Below are 20,140 nucleotides of genomic sequence, written 5' to 3'. Positions count from 1 at the left end.
ATCCCATAAACTCTCAGTAATGTGTTCAACACCAGAAGGTTCAAGCCATATGCATTCAGAATCATGTTTAGCATGCCAGGTCAACATTTGGGATAAGTACAACATATTTGGTTCTTCAGGGGCACAGATCGCAGACTGGCATGCTTTAAAACAGATTTCGTAAAATGATTAACTTAAAAATATTTATTTGTAATATAGGAGAGAATATGTTTGGAGCATACAAATTTTGTATTTGTTTTATAAAATAATTATCAAAAACATAATAAATACAGTATTCTTGAAGTATTGGAAATTGGATTCCTTATTTCCTTTAACTTACCAGTAAAACTTTAATTTTTTTAATGTCTTTGAATTCCAGTATTAGACCCAAAAAAGAAATTCTGCTGAAGGCCAAATGTATTGGAGATGGTCGCAATTAATAAAATACAGCACATCAACAATACACTGAAAACCTCTTTTCTTTTTGCATTTTAAGAGTTTTTTTTGCACATTTTGATACTTGGATAAAATGTACTTTGCTTCTAAATTTCTTTGCATGGACAACAAAACTTTTTTTGTCTTACTGAGCAAATAATTAGGAACACCTGTTTATCCATGCAATTATTTAATCAACCAATTATATGGCAGCAGCACAATTCATAAAATCCTGCAGATGTGGGTGCTTTAGTTAATGTTAGAAAAATTTGACTGTGGCACAACTGTTGGTGCCAGAGGGGCTACTTTGAGTATTTCTGTAACTGCTGATCTGCTGGGATTTTCATGCACAATCGTCTCTACTGTTTACTCAGAAGAGTGCAAAAAACATCCACTGAGCGGCAGTTCTGTTGATGAGAGAGGTCAGAGGAGAACGGCCAGACTGGTTCGAGTTGACAGAATGGCTAAAGTAATTCAGATAACCACGTTGTACAACGGAGTTGAGCACAAAAAGCGTCTCAGAATGAACAACATGTCAAAGTTTGAGGCAAATCAGGTTTCACTCGAGTCAGGCAAAAACAGAAAGCTGAAGTTGCAGTGGGCACAGGCTCATTAAAACTGGACTGTTGAAGCCTGGTCTGATGAATCTCGATTTTTGCAGAAGCTCACAGAGAGAAGGTTCAAATTTGAATCCAGGCCAGGCCGGTGCTGGTGTTAAGTGTAATGGTGTGGGGAATGTTTTCTTGGCACACTTTAGACCCGTTTACTACTAATCAATCATTGCTTGAATGCCGTGACCTACTTGAGTAGTATTACTGACCGTGGGCATCCCTTCATGGCCACTATTCACCCATCTTCTAACAGCTACGTCCAGCATGATGATAAAACCTGTCACAAAGCAAAAGTCATCTCAAACATGAACGTGATATTGAGTTCAGTTTTCTTCCGTGGCCTTCACAGTCACCAGATCTTAATCCAGTAGCACACAAGTAACGTGACATTCTGTTTTTGCATGGACATTTTTTCTCATTTGTTTGCCGTTGTACAGCACTTGGTCATTATTGGCTTATATTATATCCGCTTTTCTCAACCTTTTAAGTATTTGCGACCCGAGTTTTCATAAAAGTTTTAATCGCGCCCCCTTAACGTTTTTTTTGAAACCCTAATAAAATGTATTCCTATATATTTTTTGCTGCCGATACACCGCTACAAGTTTAAAATTTCCCTATGAATAGCGAATTTACGCCACCTATGGCAACATTCACGCCCCCTTTTTTGTTACTTTGGGGGGCGCACCCCACAGTTTGAGAACTGCTGGTTTTGGGGAAGGCTACAAAAAGCCATCTCAGAGGTTTCAATTGTCAGTTCCAACTGTAAGGAATGGAATCAGGAAATGGAAGGCCACAGGCACAGTTGCTGTTAAACGGCAGGCCAAGACAAATACAGGAGCAGCATATGAGCAGGATTGTGAGAATGGTGACAGACAACACACAGATCACCTCCAAAGACCTGCAAGAACATCTTGCTGCAGATGGTGTATCTGCACATCGTTCTACAATTCAGTGCAATTTGCACAAAGAACACCTGTACGGCAGGGTGATGAGAAAGAAGCCCTTTCTGCACTCACGTCACAAACAGAGTTGCTTGTTGTATGTAAATGCTCATTTAGACAAGCCAGATTCATTTTGGAACAAAGTGCTTTGGACTGATGTGACAAAAATGGAGTTATTTGGTCAAAACAAAAAGCGCTTTGCATGGTGGAAGAAGAACACCGCATTCCAAGAAAAACACCTGCTACCTACTGTCAAATTTGGTGGAGGTTCCATCATGCTGTGGGGCTGTGTGGCTAGTTCAGGGACTGGGGCTCTTGTTAAAGTCGAGGGTCAGTTTGAGAACCGCTGTATTATATAAACTGTTTTTCTCCATTCTGCATGAAAACAGGAGATTATTTTTTTTCTTGACCATCACTACAAAATACATGGGGTAAATAACATAAAATATAAAAAAAAAAATTTAAGTGGAGTATTATGTATGTCAAAACATAAAAACCCCTCAATATTCATATTGGGTTAGTATGGTACACTGGGGTTTCACCACCCTTCCATATGCCATAAGTTTGTGGTACCTGTATGAATTTACAATTTACACACATATTTGGATTTAACGAATTTCAGACCAACTTGTAAAGTATAAAATGTTTACGTGTCACGAGAAAATACACAGAAGCTACTTCATAGAGACCGTTATTTAAATCATTTCACTCCATCCACAAATCACTACAGCAACAAATAAAACTTGCAGAAACAACCAAGACGACTACTTCTTAACATAATGCATTTTACAAACCGAGTCCAAAGAAGACACATATATTTTTTTTTCATAAAAAGCATCTGACAAAAATAAAAAATGTATTTATAAAAGCTGAAGCACTAGATTCCAAAACGATACAATTTAGGGAGATTTTACAATGGCTTGATTTAAACAATGAAACAACCGCCCCACTGTGCCTTATTAAAGTATAGAAAATCAAAATCCAGAAATGGAATTGTACTTCAGTTATATGCACTTTGACCAGTTTAGTCACAAATATAAAAACACACACTTTTAATGTAATTAGTCACCTTGTAACACCAAGTTAAGTCACTGAAATAACATTTGCAATCACATTAACCCCATTGCCACTTAGCAATATACTTAACTTACAAAGTGACATTAAGAAGAATGATGGGATGAGAAAACTCACCGACAGTCTTGTTTGCCCAACATTAATTAATGCATCTTGGGTTGCTTGAGGTCGAATGATTTATAATACAATAATGGCACTGGATTTGAAATAATACAATAATGGTGATGCATTTTGTCAGCCCAGTTTAAGCATACTCACAACATGATCTAAGTGATCTGGGAAATCGGCCTTTATTATACAGATGAATTTTCTACATCTCAGAGGCTCAATATATTCTGTACGAGCTCAGTAGTGTCATCAGACTTAATTAGCAAACTGCACCATCCGATAGAGAAGGTATTGTAATTCCATTCTGTCGCAATACTGTGTACAATCTCTCGATTTCAGTTTCCTAGAAAACAATGACATGCTCTTTTTAGTTGGAAATTGGCGTGACAGCAAAGTGCCAACACATGGCAAGCAAGAGAAAGTTCAGTCTTTCAACATTCTATCAGAAATTGAGGAAAATGTTCTTTTGTCTCTTTCACTTGCGTTGTGACTCATGCCCTTGTGAGCTACAGTGCATCCGGAAAGTATTCACAGCGCATCACTTTGTCCACATTTTGTTATGTTACAGCCTTATTCCAAAATGGATTAAATTAATTTTTTTCCTCAGAATTCTACACACAACACCCCATAATGACAACGTGAAACAAGTTTACTTGAAGTTTTTACAAATTTATTAAAAATACAAAAATTGAGTAATCCCATGTACATAAGTATTCACAGCCTTTGCCATGAAGCTCATAATTGAGCTCAGGTTCATCCTGTTTCCCCTGATCATCCTTGAGATGTTTCTGCAGCTTCATTGGAGTCCACCTTGTGGTAAATTCAGTTGACTGGACATAATTTGGAAAGGCACACACCTGTCTATAGAAGGTCCCACAGTTGACAGTTCATGTCAGAGCACAAACCAAGCATGAAGTCAAAGGAATTGTCTGTAGACCTCCGAGACAGGATTGTCTCGAGGCACAAATCTGGGGAAGGTTACAGAAAAATTTCTGCTGCTCTGAAGGTCCCAATGAGCACAGTGGCCTCCATCATCTGTAAGTGGAAGAAGTTCGAAACCACCAGGACTCTTCCTAGAGCTGGCCGGCCATCTAAACTGAGCGATCGGGGGAGAAGGGCCTTAGTCAGGGAGGTGACCAAGAACCCGATGGTCACTCTGTCAGAGCTCCAGAGGTCCTCTGTGGAGAGAGGAGAACCTTCCAGAAAGGCAACCATCTCTGCAGCAATCCACCAATTGGGCCTGTATGGTAGAGTGGCCAGACGGAAGCCACTCCTTAGTAAAAGGCACATGGCAGCCCGCCTGGAGTTTGCCAAAAGGCACCTGAAGGACTCTCAGACCATGAGAAAGAAAATTCTGTGGTCTGATGAGACAAAGATTGAACTCTTTGGTGTGAATGCCAGGCGTCACTTTTGGGGGAAACCAGGCACCGCTCATCACCAGGCCAATACCATCCCTACAGTGAAGCATGGTGGTGGCAGCATCATGCTGTGGGGATGTTTTTCAGCGGCAGGGACTGGGAGACTAGTCAGGATAAAGGGAAAGATGACTGCAGCAATGTACGGAGACATCCTGGATGAAAACCTGCTCCAGAGCGCTCTTGACCTCTGACTGGGGCGACAGTTCATCTTTCAGCAGGACAACGACCCTAAGCACACAGCCAAGATATCAAAAGAGTGGCTTCAGGACAACTCTGTGAATGTCCTTGAGTGGCCCAGCCAGAGCCCAGACTTGAATCCCATTGAACATCTCTGCAGAGATCTTAAAATGGCTGTGCACCGACGCTTCCCATCCAACCTGATGGAGCTTGAGAGGTGCTGCAAAGAGGAATGGGCGAAACTGGCCAAGGATAGGTGTGCCAAGCTTGTGGCATCATATTCAAAAAGACTTGAGGCTGGAATTGCTGCCAAAGGTGCATCGACAAAGTATTGAGCAAAGGCTGTGAATACTTATGTACGTACATGGGATTTCTCAGTTTTTTTATTTTTAATACATTTGCAAAAGCCTCAACTAAAGTTTTTTCACGTTGTCATTATGGGGTGTTATGTGTAGAATTCTGAGGAAAAAAATGAATTTAATCCATTTTGGAATAAGGCTGTAACATAACAAAATGGGGAAAAAGTGATGTGCTGTGAATACTTTCCAGATGCACTGTATATAAAGACAAAATTAAGCAAAGTAAACAAACTTGCCTTCTGTCTTTTATCATTTTCAAGTTCGCTGACCCGCTGCGTTAGCTCGTCATTGGTCTCTTTCAGCTTCTCAATTTTTTGATTTGCTTGTGACTGTACCGATACAAGAATTCCTGTAACAGACCTCAGAATTAATCCCTAGTACATACATGTACAAGATCATGTAAATGGTTCTACAAAAATACATTCCTTTAGTACTAATCTAAATACAATACAATTTATTTTTGTTGGCAGGGACACCGCAAGGGCCTTCCATGTATTGATTTAAGAATTCCAGTTGTGTCCTACATACAAATTGAATAAAACGAGTATGACACTATCAGTACAGTGCAACCTGGATAATAATCAACCTATCAGATACAATTTATTTTTGTAAATCCCAAAATTATACAAGTACCCCAATGGGCTTTAATAGGCCCTGCCTTTTGACAGCCCCTCAGCCTTGACACTCTAAGAAGAAAATCGAAATAAAAAGCATTCAGATCTTCCAGCATATGGACATATGTAGGAAAAACATATTCATTCTGATTGTTACAATAAATGGGTCTGTTCGGCCCTGCTACTGCTCTAAGTTATGAATATCACTGAATCAGCGCAGAATAAAAATTCGACGAGTGCCATTAGCAGCATGGCGTTTGGTACTCATGTGTGTGTAAACACAGCAGAGGTTCTTCCAAAATGACCACCTGTGGAAAATCACACTGCCATGTTCATGTCGGTCATTTAATGACTGATCCTCAGAAGAAAACTAATAGGGAGGGCAAATGTATATTACAATGACCTCACTAAGCATGTTAACATACTTTACTAGTATATTTGTAGGATTATGCTTTTATTCATTTAGAACCCGTTTTTCATGAAATGGACAGCTGTCTGCCTTACACCCAGTGCAGCTGGGATAGGTGCTGGTTTCTCTTGACCCTGAATGTTATATTAATTTAATTTTTTGTAAAACATTATGAGCTGTGCTCAGCCATGCACCCTCTTTCTTACGTCTCAAGAGCACAGGCATATTTCTATTTCGGACTTTTGCTAATGATTTCTGCACAAAGTAGTACTGTCTTTTCAAGTTTAATTAGGAAACCAAACAGTACCTCATCTGCTTTAGGACAACTGTTTCCAAAAAGAATATTCACTAGACTTGATGTGTGAACACTGTGTAATCATGACCATTACCGTTGATTATCCTTGCCACCCTCCAGAGCCTCAACAAGATGAGCAACCCCACACCATCAAAGGCATCTTCATGCGAGATGTAGATAATGTCCAGGATGAAAGAAACAATAACGACTATCCCGTCAAACACTTCAAACTTGTGATGGAAGAACTCCAGACGAAATGCATACAACTTGCCAAAAAGTTCCACCATAAAGAAAGAGAGAAGGGCCAAGCTGAGGTAGTGGAAAACCTGAAGGACACGGAGCAGGAGAGTCATTAGTGTGCACAATCTTCAATGAGTAGACAACTACTGAACAAGAAAACCATAGAGTGGTGCTTTTTTAAAATCGTAAGATATTACATTTTTTATTTCATTTTAGTAATCTGGCATACTCCAAATAAACCACCTCTTCTAAAAACCCACAAGGCAGGCTGATTGGCACCTCTAAATTAGTCCTGTATGAGTGAATATGGTTGGCCCCTGGCTTACCGTTAACATGTACTAGAATCACTAGAGACATATCTGAAAAATGAAGAAATGAACCAAAGAGAGTTGCAAGTCACAAGTGCAGAATAAAAATCCATGGAATCATACAAATACTACAAAAACAAACAAACATCTATTTCTATAGCACGTTTTCATACACTAAATAGCTAAAAGTCTGTGGACACCTGACCATCAGAACTATATAAGCTTGATGGACATCCCGTTCCAAAGCCATGGGCGTTAACATGGAGTTGTCCCACCCTTCTGCACCCTCCATAACATTCTGAAGTGTGTCCGTCTTTGCCCATTCTGCCAAAAGAGCATTTGTGAGGTCATGTCTTGATGTTGGACGAGAAGAAGACCTGGCTCCCAATCGGCGTTGCATTTTATCCCAAAGGTTTTCAAAAGGGTAGACGTCTGGGCTCTATATGAGTTGCTCAAGTTCCTCCATAGCTTTATGGACCTTGCTTTCTTCAGTCTTTCTAAAACACAAAAGGGCCTTCCTGAAACTGTTGACCACAATACTGAAAGTTAATAAAATGTCTTTGTCTGCTGTAGCAATAGCAGCACCCTTTACTGGAACCAAAGGGCCTAGCCCAAACCCTGCCTTTATATCTCCTCCACCAATCTTTACAGTAGGCTCTAAGCAGTCCAGGAGGTAGTGTTCTGCTGACATCCCCCAAACCCAAATTCGTCCAAAGACTGTCAGGGAATGAAGCCTGATTCATCACTATTGAGAACACACTTCCACTGCTCCAGAGTTGAACGGCAGTGTGCTCTATGCCACTGCACCTTAACTTGGCATTGCGCGTAGTGATCATAGTCTAGTGTGCGACTGCTCAGCCATGGAGACCCATTTCGTGAAGCTTCCAAATGCACAGTTCTTGTGCTGATGACGCTTCCAGAGGCAGTTTGAAACTCTGTAGACGCTACAGAGGAGAGGCGATTTTTAGGTGCTTCAGCACTCAGCTGGCCCCGCTCTGTAAGTCTGCGTAGTCTTCCCCTTCATGGCCGAGCTGCTGTTGCTCCCAGACCAGGGGATCCTCAATCACAGTCCTGGAGGGCCGCAGTGGCTGCAGGTTTTTATTCCTACTAGTTTCCTAATTAGAAAGCAGTCCATGCTGATAATGAAACTTGGTATTGAACTATTTGGCTTGTTAGTGCTTGCATTCATCCAAGAGCAATTTGAATTGCACTGCAGAGTTTCCTTCTGTGAGAACATTATCCATGTGTTTTGTGGACCAGAATAGATTTAAACTTGATGGTCCTTCCAGTTCCCCTCTTATTAATTTCTAAACATTTTTTTTTAATCACAGATACTTCATAGTAAGCACATTAGCTGGAGAGCTGCTGGTTTATTGGTGATCTGCATCTCATTATTAACTAATGTCTGATTAAGAAAACGGGCAACAATTAAAACTTAAATGCAGCTGCTAAAATCTAAAATAGGCAATTAGGGCTTCTGAATGGTAACAGGCAAGAGAACTAAAATTAAACCCAAAAAAAGATTTTGCTTTAGTAGTAAATAAAAGGGTTCTAATTAAGAAATTATAAATGTAATGAATTATTATTATTATAAATTGGTTAAAGTGATAATTCATTACATTTATATAGCGCTTTTCTCAGTACTCAAAGCGCTATCCACACAGTTTGCAGGGGTGGCCAACCAGTCAGAAACCAAGAGCCACATTTTTTTACTGTGTTACCGCAAAGAGCCACATCATACACATGGGCACACATGAACATCACCCATCCCTTCCTCACACACACACACACACCTCTGCTCAGCCAGATTTATTGTAAATGTCACACACCAACATGATAATGACAGAAATGGACTCCTACAGTACTAAAACCACAGGCCAGTCATTTTCAACAATGAACATTGTGTGCACTGTCTCACACACACAAACTCTCAGTTCAACCAAGTCCACAAACAAAAATATAATAATTTACAATAGCGTTTTTCTTTTACTATGCATGTTGCTTAGTGGGGACTTCTGGCATTCCTTGCCTTGAACAATCCTCTTCAAATCTGGCTTGTATTCCGTTGTTGCCAATCGAAGCAATTCTTTCACATGGGTGTCAGTCAGAACAGATCGATGCTTATAGATAGATAGATAGATAGATAGATAGATATGAGAGGCACTATAGATAGATAGATAGATAGATAGATAGATAGATAGATAGATAGATAGATAGATAGATAGATAGATAGATAGGATATGAGAGGCACTATAGATAGATAGATAGATAGATAGATAGATAGATAGATAGATAGATAGATAGATAGATAGATAGATAGATACTTTACTAATCCCAAGGGGAAATTCACATATTTCACGTGTTTCAACTCGCAGACGTATGTTGACCCAAACATTGACAGTATCTTAAGCGCAGCCCGTTTGACATTGGGGTATTTTTCCATTGGCACACTTTTCCAGAACTCAAACTGTATCTGCTTTTATGCCGGAGTTTTCAAAGTGACCAACTCGTGCTTGCGAAGTTCAGTCCCTTTTGGAAATTCCTGGTCGATGTTAGCATGGAGTGAGCTGAAGTGGCGCTGAAGATCTGAAGCTTTGAAATGCACTAATGACGCCTGACATATAAGGCAGAATGGCTTGCCATTACGTTCAACAAAAAAATATAAACTCTCCCACTCTGTTAAAAACGTCCTGTGTTCATCTTCATATTTTCGTTTTGCTGTGCATTTTTTTTCCCTGCCATTTTGAGAGCGAACTTGACACAAATTGTTTACTTAAATGATCTTGCCCCTACTAGGAAACTTTGTGGTATTTTCACCTCACGCACAAGCGCATTTGACGAAAATACCGTATTGAACTCAAGCGAAGCGAACACGAACATTAAAAAAAAAAAAACACAAACTTTGATATGAACATAAGAGCCACATGAAACCAGGCAAAGAGCCGCATGCGGCTCGGGAGCCGCAGGTTGGCCCGGGAGCCGCAGGTTGGCCACTCCTGGTTTATAGCTTAGGTTTATCTCAGTTTATACTGAGGTTCCATCATGCTGTGGGGCTGTGTTAAAGTGAAAGCCTGCAGGCATAGCAGACCCTCCAGGACTGCAACTGAGGCCCTCTGATCTACAAAGCAACTAAAATGTGTCTTTGATGAATAAAGGCGCTAACAAGGCATAGCGTGAAACACCAACTATCATTATAAGCAAGGACTGAGTTCTAATTAGGACACCGGCTGGAATGAAAACCCGTAGCTACTGCGGCCCTCCAGGACCGTGACTGAGGACCCCTGTCCTTCACGATAATGACACTTAATATTGATCAGAGCAGATCTAGCAGAGCAGAAGTTTCACATATTGACTTGTTTAAAATCACGGAGCTCTTCAGTGGGACTCACTCTACGGCCAATAGAGACTGCATGGCTGTGTGCTGATTTGTTAACAATCAGACACCTAAATTCAATCATTCGTAGGGCTGTCTGCATACTTTTGTCCATATACACTAGTGTATGTACAGCAGCTCAAAGTGCTGTACAAGAAGAAAACAATTACTGTTACGAGGGATATACTTAAATAAAACGAAATACATAAAAAAATCTAAAGATACACTAGCAAGTAACATAAATGTGACGGTCCTAAACAAAATGGATGAAACAGCTAAACCCATTTTTAAAAGTCTCTTAATTATTATAACATTAAGTCCGACACTATGATCAGATAGCCAGGGAGGACAGGAAAATAAAAGATTTAGCCAGCACGATGCTGTAGTAAATAAACCTGGGCTTCCAAAGTCAAAAAGGCTTTCTAATGAACACGTAAATACTGTTGTCACAGTTATTTCAAGAGCCACAAATCAACAAATTCAGTACACCAGAAGTCACAGGTAGTAAAACATCACTTTTGCTGAACCCACTTTAGCCATACAAGTCAATGTGGAAAACTGATTGGCCGTCTGCCCTTTTTTTTTGGTTTTGTCAAGACGGATTTGCTGCTTTTAGGTGGTTGGGTTGAGAATCAGAATCTCCAACTCTGAAATTATGGTCCTCTTGTATTGTTTTCTTCAGGTAAGTGGGGAGCAGTCGTCCCTTTTGTAGAGGAGTTCAAGTACTTGGAGGTCTTATCCATGAGTAAGGGTGGTGATGATGATGATAATGAAACTGATCAATGAATCAATTAGGTGACGCTGGCTTCTCCAGGTCAAGAGTTGCCATGTAGTTAGAATGCTAACTCCCACAGAAGAGAAGACATGGGGCAGACCCCAGATATAACTGGAGAGATTTTATCTTTCAGACAGGCTGGGAGCATCTAGCAATTCCCCAAGGTGCAGGAAAAAAATTTCTGTGGCTAGAATGGTCGGGTCAGCCCAGCTTAGTCATATTGCTTCAGTGACCTTTGTCAATATAAATGGAATGAAAATAATCATGATTTACAACGTACAAAAACCCACTTATCCATCCGTGTCCACCACAATCACGCTTGCGTGTTACACCTTGTTAGCTCTTCCATTTCTGACTTATCAATTTTTAACCCTGGCACCGGGTTCCCGGGCCGCCAGGAAATCAGTGTGGTCAGCCTCCTCTTTGTATTTGCTTTTGAACAGCTAAACTCATGCTTGCCATATCTCAGTTCTGTCCCTGCTTATCTTAATTTTGAGAAAAAAAAGAAAAGGAGAAGTCCCAACACAAATATAAAATTATTTAATCATCTTATCTTTTAGAATTGACATCATAATAAGATCATTGTGAACATGATCTGCGCATTCCTACCTGAGGGGCAATCTTATGCTCATCAGCTTTAATGATGGATAAGTCCATGAGAAGTTCACACAATACAAACAAGGCATCCAGGATCACCAGGCAGACGACCACCACCTGTATATTTCATAAAAAAATGAACAAAAAATCAGATTCACTCTATTGCCAAAAAAGTATTAGGATGCCTGCCTTTACGCACACATGAACTTTAATGATATCCCATTCTTAACACATATGTAGGCTTTAATATGGAGTTGGCCAACCCTTTGCAGCTATAACAGCTTCATCTCTTCTGGGAAGGCTCTCCACAAGGTGTAGGAGTGTGTTTATGGGAATGTCTGACCAGGAGAGCATTAGTGAGGTCAGGCAATGATGTTGGACGAGAAGGCCCGGCTCGCCCGCAGTCTCCGCTCCAATTCATCCAAAGGTGTTCTGTCGGGTTGAGGTCAGGGCTTTGTGCAGCCACACCAAACTCGCTCCTCCAATTTTGTACAGCCCTGGCTTTGTGCACTGGTGTGCAGTCATATTGCCATCCCCAAACTGTTCCCACAAAGTTGGGATCATGAAATTGTCCAAAATGGTTTTGTATGCTGAAGCATTAACAGTTACTTTCACTGGAACTAAGGGGCCAAGCCCAAACAACCCCACACCATAATTCCCCCTCCACCAAACGTTTCACTTGGTACATCGCAGTCAGGCGAGTCCCGTTCTCCTGGCAAGCACCAAACCCAGACTCGTCCATTGGATTGCGTGATTTCTTACTCCAGAGGACACATCAGCACTGTTCTAGAGTCCAGCGGCCACTGCATTAGACGCTTTGCATTGCACTTAGCGATATCAGGCTTGGCTGCAGCTGCTCAGCCATGGAAATCCATTCATTCCATGAAGCTCTCTCTCTCTGCGCTGCACTGTTCAGCTTTTGGAGGTCTGTAGCTATGGACTCTGCAGAAAGTTGGTGACTTCTGCACACCTCAGCATGCGCTCTCCCTGCTCTATGATTTGATGTGGCCTACCACTTCATGGCTGTTGTTCCCAATTGCTTCCACTTTGTTATAACACCACTAACTGTTGACCGTGGAATATTTAGTAGCGAGGACATTTCACAAATGGACTGAATGCACAGGCGGCATCCTATCACGGTACCACGCTTCAATTCACTGAGCTCCTGACAGCGGCCCATTCTTTAACAAATGTTTGTAGAGGCCGTCTGCATGTCTAGGCGCTTGATGTTATACACCTGTGGCCATGGAACACATGAATTCAATGATTTGGAGGGGGGTCCCAATACTTTGCATAATAAGTAATATTAAGTATATTAATACATTTTCCAAACTCATTATTCTAGTACACTGTCATGGGAAGCTGCTTCAAATATCTGGTGACAGTGGATGGTGTCTGTACTGTAAAAGACAAATGGAGAGAGTACCCAACATGCCATACTGGCTGTAACCTGCGTAAATAAAATACACTTTACATATTATACCATTTCTTAATCCAAGTGCAGCCACAATGAAATTAACTTCAAATTCAAGCTTGCTGAAAGACTTGATGTTAAATAGTAGCTTTCCACAGTAAACATCATATACAGTCATATGAAAAAGTTTGGGACCCCCTCTCAGCCTGCATAATAATTGACTCTCCTTTCATCAATAAAGATAACAGTGGTATGTCTTTCATTTCCTAGGAACATCTGAGTACTGCGGTGTTTTCCAAACAAAGATTTTTAGTGACGCGGTATTTAGTTGTATGAAATTAAATCAAATGTGAAAAACTGGCTGTGCACAAATGTGGGTCCCCTTGTCATTGTGCTGATTTGAATGCCTGTCACTGCTCAATGCTGATTGGTTGATGAGCTCATTAACCCTTCATAGACAGGTGTGTCCAATCAGGAGATATAAAGGGATTTAAGGTGGTCAATTACAAGTTGGGCTTCCTTCCCTTTGACTCTCCTCTGAAGAGGGACAGCATGGGATCCTCAAAGCAACTCTCCAAAGATCTGAAAACAAAGATTGTTGAGTCTCATGGTTTAGGGAAGGCTATAAAAAGCCATCTCAGAGGTCTAAACTGTCAGTTTCAACTGTAAGGAATGGAATCAGGAAATGGAAGGCCACAGGCACAGTTGCTGTTAAACCCAGCAGGTCTGGCAGGACAAGAAAAATACAGGAGCAGCATATGAGCAGGATTGTGAGAATGGTGACAGACAACCCACAGATCACCTCCAAAGACCTGCAAGAACATCTTGCTGCAGATGGTGTATCTGTACATCGTTCTACAATTCAGCGCAATTTGCACAAAGAACGTCTGTATGGCAGGGTGATGAGAAAGAAGCCCTTTCTGCACTCACGCCACAAACAGAGTCGCTTGTTGTATGCCAGATTCATTTTGGAAGTGCTTTGGACTGATGAGACAAAAATGGAGTTATTTGGTCAAAACAAAAAGTGCTTTGCATGGCGGAAGAAGAACACCGCATTCCAAGAAAAACACCTGCTACCTCCTGTCAAATTTGCTGGAGGTTCCATCATGCTGTGGGGCTAGTTCAGGGACTGGGGCCCTTGTTAAAGTCGAGGGTCAGATGAATTCAACCCAATATCAACAAATTCTTCAGGATAATGTTCAAGCAGCAGTCACAAAGTTGAAGTTACGCAGGGGTTTGATATTCCAACAAGACAATGAGCCAAAACACAGTTCGAAATCTACAAAGGCATTCATGCAGAGGGAGAAGTACAATGTTCTGGAATGGCCGTCACAGTCCCCTGACTTGAATATCATCAAAAATCTGTGGGCAAAATACAGGCAAATCCTGAAGGGAAATCTGATAAAGTCTGTAAGAAGGCTGTGGCTTACAAGATTGGTATTAGCAATAGCAAGACAACGTGCCCAAGCAGAAGGCCAAAGTGGCACAGGAATGGTTTCAAAACACTAAAGTTAATGTACTGGAGTGGCCAAGTCAGAGTTCTGATTTCAAACCAATTGAGAATGTGTAACTGGGTTTGTAAAAGGCCATTCATTCACAATTACCGTGACACCAGACGGAGCTTGAACCAGTTTTTCAAAGGGGCCTGAGGTGCCTCGAAAGCTTTGTCAACGCTGAAGTTGAAAAACAACAGGAAAAACACCAATTTAAAAATAAAAAGAATTTCTTTATTCTTTATGAGTTAAAAAAGACTGAGAGACGAAACCTCCCCCCATCCCCCAAGCTCAGTCAACTGATTTGGGTTCAGACAGACTGCTCTAAAGAAAAAATGTTCTCTCTTTTATCACCTAGCTTGTTCATTAGCTAAAGAGAGAAGAAAAAAACATAGCGGTTCATTTTGAGAGCATACATAGATTGCTTTAACTCTTTCCGGGCTGATGTTGACTTTTGTCAAAAGTTGACGATGGTAATCAACTGTAAACTGTGGCAAAACCCACCGTTACATTTTAGTTGGACTCTCATTGCTAGAAGAAAAGTTAGATTCATTGGTTTGACCAGGATTCCCTGCACTCGTGAGTAGCAAGGCGCACACAATGGCAAAAATGGCACTGACATCTGGCGAGAGATAAAAGCGAATGTGTAAAGCAAAATACTCTGTGGACGACGTTATTGCCTATTATCTCTGAACTGGACTAGGACTTGCCGTACTCAAGTTTTTGATACAAGCGATCAAAGATGAATGTGAGGTTCCAGCTTCGGCTGATTGGTTCCCAGCTAGTCATGGTACTGACAATGTTCGCCAGGGAGGACAGCCACTTAACAATGATAAGAGGTAGAAACCAGATTGTAATGCACTGCGACCGTGTCCCAGCCACACAAAGACAGCCTTGGCAGCAAGTAAGCCGCACATTCTTGGCAAACTGACAGCCACAGCATGCAGCAACAGACATTTTATGTTGACTTTTGAGTGAAACCATTGCTTTTTTGGAAAAAATATTCAGCCCTCAAAGAGTTAAGTTACGGTTACATCCTGATTTATTACATACAGGATTATAAGAAAACCAAGAGCCGCCAGGCACTTGCATTCCTAAGGAATATGCCCTTCTCAGTATACTCACCAAAGACCAATTTAAGCAGTTTCTTATAGTTCATTACATTAGTTATAAAGAGATTACATTCTTATAGCTTTAAGATCTTCATTAGATTATATTTGTTTGGTTAGATGAACAATCCTTATTTATTAATTCATAAGTGACATGTTTTCTTATATTTTTAAACAATAGTAAAGAAATAATCACATTGATTTATATCATCACAGGGTGTTCTGTTAGTATGAAGAGGTCAGCATTTTCACATAAAAGAATGTAAATTCTGTGCACAAGCTTAATTCTTTTTCTACCTAAATGAAGAACAAATTCATATAGAAATAATAAATCATATAGCTCTCTGCAGCATGATTAATACAAAATACAGTCATTGGTATTTGTGAGTTAAATATTTATAATCATCTGCGGTGGGCTGGCGCCCTGCCCGGGGTCTGCTTCCTGCCTTGCGCCCTGTGTTGGCTGGGATTGGCTCCAGCAGACCCCCGTGACCCTGTAGTTAGGATATAGCAAGTTGGATACTTATAATCATTACTGTTAATAATGTTTTTTCTTCTTTCTCAGCTTCCATATTGTAATCTTTCTAGTTAGCCAATAAAAGGTGTCATTTTGCTTGACTTCTCACTACATTCACAATGGCTAACACGGTACAACACCCTAGTAGTAAAGGAAAAGGGGAAAAGCGGATATAAAGAGAGGCCTCCGCACACAGACTCAGGGTTGTCAAAGGTGTGGCCTTGAAGTGGGTTAGCACTTACAAAATATGACAACTTCTAAGGGGTGAGTCATTTTTACAGGTACTGTATTACTTTGAACTTATTAACAGAACATTCTCACTCCAATATATTGTAACCAGTGGCCAGAGCCTGTCCCAACAGTATAGCGTGCGGGCAGAAACCAAGCCTGGAGGAGAAGCCACTCACGTATACATCCACAAGTTTACTCACGGGGAGCAAATCTGAACTCGGCGATCCTTTTCTTGGTCTTTGGAGACGTGGGAGGAAAACCCACACAGACAACGACTAGGCATTGGACTTGAAAACGGTACGCTGGGTTCAAACACCGTTGCTACAAGCTTATTAAAAAGGATGAAATAAAACACCAGCAATGGAGGAGAGAAAAGAATTTACCTGAAAACGGTGGGAGCTGAACAGCTTCTTCAGACTGTCGCGGAGCGTTGGAGCCTGAACCACAGGCCGTGGCTCCACCTCCAGTCCATGCATATGCTCGTTAAACTGGTCATAGTGCTGCTTGACTTGGCTGTGATGGTCATCACCCACGGCTGTGAAGTGCCTCAGATATTTGGACATCGTGCGTTCACTGCTCCTTCAGTTCTAGAGGCAAGCAAACATGAAGATTATGGGGATGTGGCTTCAGTTTAGTAGATTTTCTTATGTTTTCCAGTTTTAACAAATGTTTTAAAGCAAAGACAAAACAGAAACTTCTGGCACCTGTTGATGCTTCCTACAACTGATAGAAGTAATAAGATGCAAATGCGTAACTAGTGCAAGGGCATGAAGGTGCAGATACGGGGTTCAAGTCAAACTGGCTAGGGCACCTGAAGACTGTCTGCCTACGACTCTCTAGCTGACACAATAAACAGGCTGGAATTCAGGAAGGAGCACGGCACACACCAAAACTAACAATCCCACCTTGCAGCTTCTCAAGGTTACCCACTGTGGGCTTTTCTTTCCGCCGTGAAAAAGCAACGCAGCATGTAAAGGAATAACAAAACAAGATTAGAGATGGTTTTTATTTTGAAAACACACATTTTCCAAACCAACATGAACAAACAATTTCAGTGCAAAACAGAGAGGGAGAAAAGAGACAAAGAATGAAAGCGTGGGCAAGTGAATATTTATTTAGGGAGAGCAGCGCGCACACATACATATCGGCACCGTCTTCAGTTCAAGATTTTTCAGTGCAATGGTAATAAATGCCTATTTTAAGAAGGCTGAGCCCCGGCATTCAAAGGATCGCATCTCTCAGAATGGCTTAGACGATAAATTCAATGCCTACCTTCCTGGTGTATCTCTGTGGAAAGTGCAAGATTTCAGTGTCTTCATTTACTTGATAATTACAGCGAGGCCCGAGCGTGGGTGTGTGTGTGTGTGTGTGTGTGTATATGTGTGTTAGTGTGTGTATATATGTGCGCGCAGTGGCGGCAGCAGCAGCTCACGGAGGTGGAACTGAAACGTTACGCAAATATCCGCTCTTGTGTTCTTGTTGCCCAGCAAGTAGAATGAGAGATAAGGCCTTTGACGGCACATGGTTTCCAAGGGCCTGTTTGTTCCAAGAAGCAGGAAAATGCTGTTCACATATCTTGTGTAGTTTTGGAATTGCATTTTCATGATTTCTGAATGCACTGTAGCGGTCTGGGATCCTTGTCCAAGGCTTGTGTCCATCCATGTTGCCAAAATGAGTTTCAGCTCCCCGGACTGGATTAAGAGAGTGTTTGAAAATATTATTTTATAATAGTCCATAGTTCAACAATTTAATTAATGGGCTGATTACACTGGTCTACAAAAAAAAAAAATTTTGTTTGCTACTAGGAACTTCAGAGCAACTCTTTATTAAGTTTTTTACAGTGATCTCATACAGTATATGAAATCAGTATTAAGCTAGCATGTCAGGTTTTTGTAATACACATTACTGACATTTTGACACTTTTGAATATCAATGCAATATATCGACACGATATCTGGAGTTTGGAGTTGGTGATCATCCGTGAACCCGCAACATCTAGCCTAGAAGCCAGATCTCATTATGGTATAAGCTTGTAGGAAGAGAACGGGAATCCTGAAGAAGAACCCATCAGCCGGATGGGAAGCCAGTATGATAACGCAGGTGGATTGTCAGGCTGAACAAATAATGAATTTTGTACCCAATGGAGGCACCTGCAGAAGCCGAGAGTCGGGAGTGGTACCATCCCCCATATGCCATGTGGCAGTGGTCCTTGTATGAGAACCCAAACGGAACACCTGCAGGGGCGCTTGAGAGATGGAGTCCGGAAATGCTAGCGAGAGAGGATCTCCCTACTTTCGTTATGGCCTGAAAGTGAAGAAAGAAGAATTAGAAGTTTATTGAATTCATTTATGGGCGGCACGGTGGTGCACTGGGTAGCGCTGATGCCTCGCACTTGGGAGACCTGGGGACCTGGGTTCGCTTCCCGGGTCTTCCCTGCGTGGAGTCTGCATGTTATCCCCGTGTCTGTGTGGGTTTCCTCCGGGTGCTCTGGTTTCCTCCCACAGTCCAAAGACATTCAGGTTAGGTGGATTGGCGATTCTAAATTGGCCGTAGTGTGTGGGTGTGTTATCTATGAAAATGAAGGGAAAATGAGTTAATGAGCAGTGAAAATTGATTAGGAAAAGGATTAGAATGAAAACCTGCAGCCACTGCGGCCCCCCAGGAACAGAGTTGGACCAGAGTTCACCAATTACCTGAGTGAATACATACATTAAACTAAAATTAAAGAATGATACTCATAATCAACATCAATCAAAGAATTAAAAATAAAAACAGACATAAAACATGAATTTGAACAAGAGGCAGGGGAGTAACCCGGGCTGATACGTTACAACATTAAAACAATTTAGACAAGAACAAGCCATTCAGCCCAACAAAGCTCACCAGGGCTATCCACTTAATTCTTCTAAAGTAACATCAAGTCGAGTTTTGAAGGACCCTAATGCCCTGCTGTCTTCCACCGCACTAACTTGGTGGCTTATTCCAAGTGTCTACAGTTCTCTGTGTGAAGAAAAACCGAGCTTCTTCACAGCACTGGCATTTACAGACTTCAGTGTACCAACTGCTCCTTTGGGGTTATGCCACAGTCTATCATGTGAGTTAAAATTAGGACTGTGACTTTGCCCTCTCATGAAGTGAAATTTCTTCTGACTTCTGCTAGTCTGTTGTTAATTTACTAAATTCTGTTAAATTTCAGGTCATGGATGGAAGAACAGATATTCTTTTAAAGAATTTGCCAGTATAATTAAAAAAAAAAAAAGTTTTTTTTGTTTTGATGATGCACACAACACATTTCTCTCGCCCACATCACCAAACCACATGATAAAAAAAAAAAAAAATCCCAACGCTATTCCGTACGTACAGTCATATGAAAAAGTTTGGGAATCCCACTCAGCCTGCATAATAATTGACTCTCCGTTCAACAATAAAGATATCAGTGGCATGTCTTTCATTTCCTAGGAATACCCGAGTACTGCGGTGTTTTCCGAACAAATATTTTGAGTGAAGCAGTTGTATGAAATTAAATCAAATGAGAAAAACTGGCTGTGCACAAATGTGTGTCCCCGTGTAATTTTGCTGATTTGAATGCCTGTCACTGCTCAATGCTGATTACTTGGTTGATGAGCTCGTTACACCTTGAACTTCAAAGACAGGTATGTCCCA

At 41.1% G+C, this 20,140-nt stretch overlaps 1 protein-coding gene across 4 annotated transcripts in view; it reads right to left on the bottom strand.

Annotated features, from left to right (window-relative positions):
• Positions 1-97: 97 nt before the first annotated feature.
• Positions 98-20,140, bottom strand: part of hvcn1 (hydrogen voltage-gated channel 1) — a 32,348-nt gene continuing 12,305 nt past the window's right edge. For 2 of the 4 annotated variants that reach the window (XM_028824669.2, XM_028824668.2), the window contains 5 exons: positions 16,861-17,064; positions 11,726-11,830; positions 6,515-6,746; positions 5,339-5,451; positions 98-3,491 (listed from right to left, as the gene is read on the bottom strand). In XM_028824669.2, the coding sequence (XP_028680502.1) occupies positions 3,408-3,491; positions 5,339-5,451; positions 6,515-6,746; positions 11,726-11,830; positions 16,861-17,040 (714 nt within the window). In that variant the 5' untranslated portion in view covers positions 17,041-17,064 and the 3' untranslated portion in view covers positions 98-3,407. Of the gene's footprint in view, positions 3,492-5,338; positions 5,452-6,514; positions 6,747-11,725; positions 11,831-16,860; positions 17,065-17,181; positions 17,487-17,749; positions 17,863-20,140 lie in introns of those variants that run through there. The other 2 variants (XM_028824670.2, XM_028824674.2) reach the window with 2 other exon arrangements.

Source organism: Erpetoichthys calabaricus, chromosome 18, assembly GCF_900747795.2.
Source record: "Erpetoichthys calabaricus chromosome 18, fErpCal1.3, whole genome shotgun sequence".
Lineage (NCBI taxonomy): Eukaryota > Metazoa > Chordata > Cladistia > Polypteriformes > Polypteridae > Erpetoichthys > Erpetoichthys calabaricus.
Note: the sequence above shows the minus strand (reverse complement) of the source record. Positions and strands in the feature narration are given on the sequence as shown.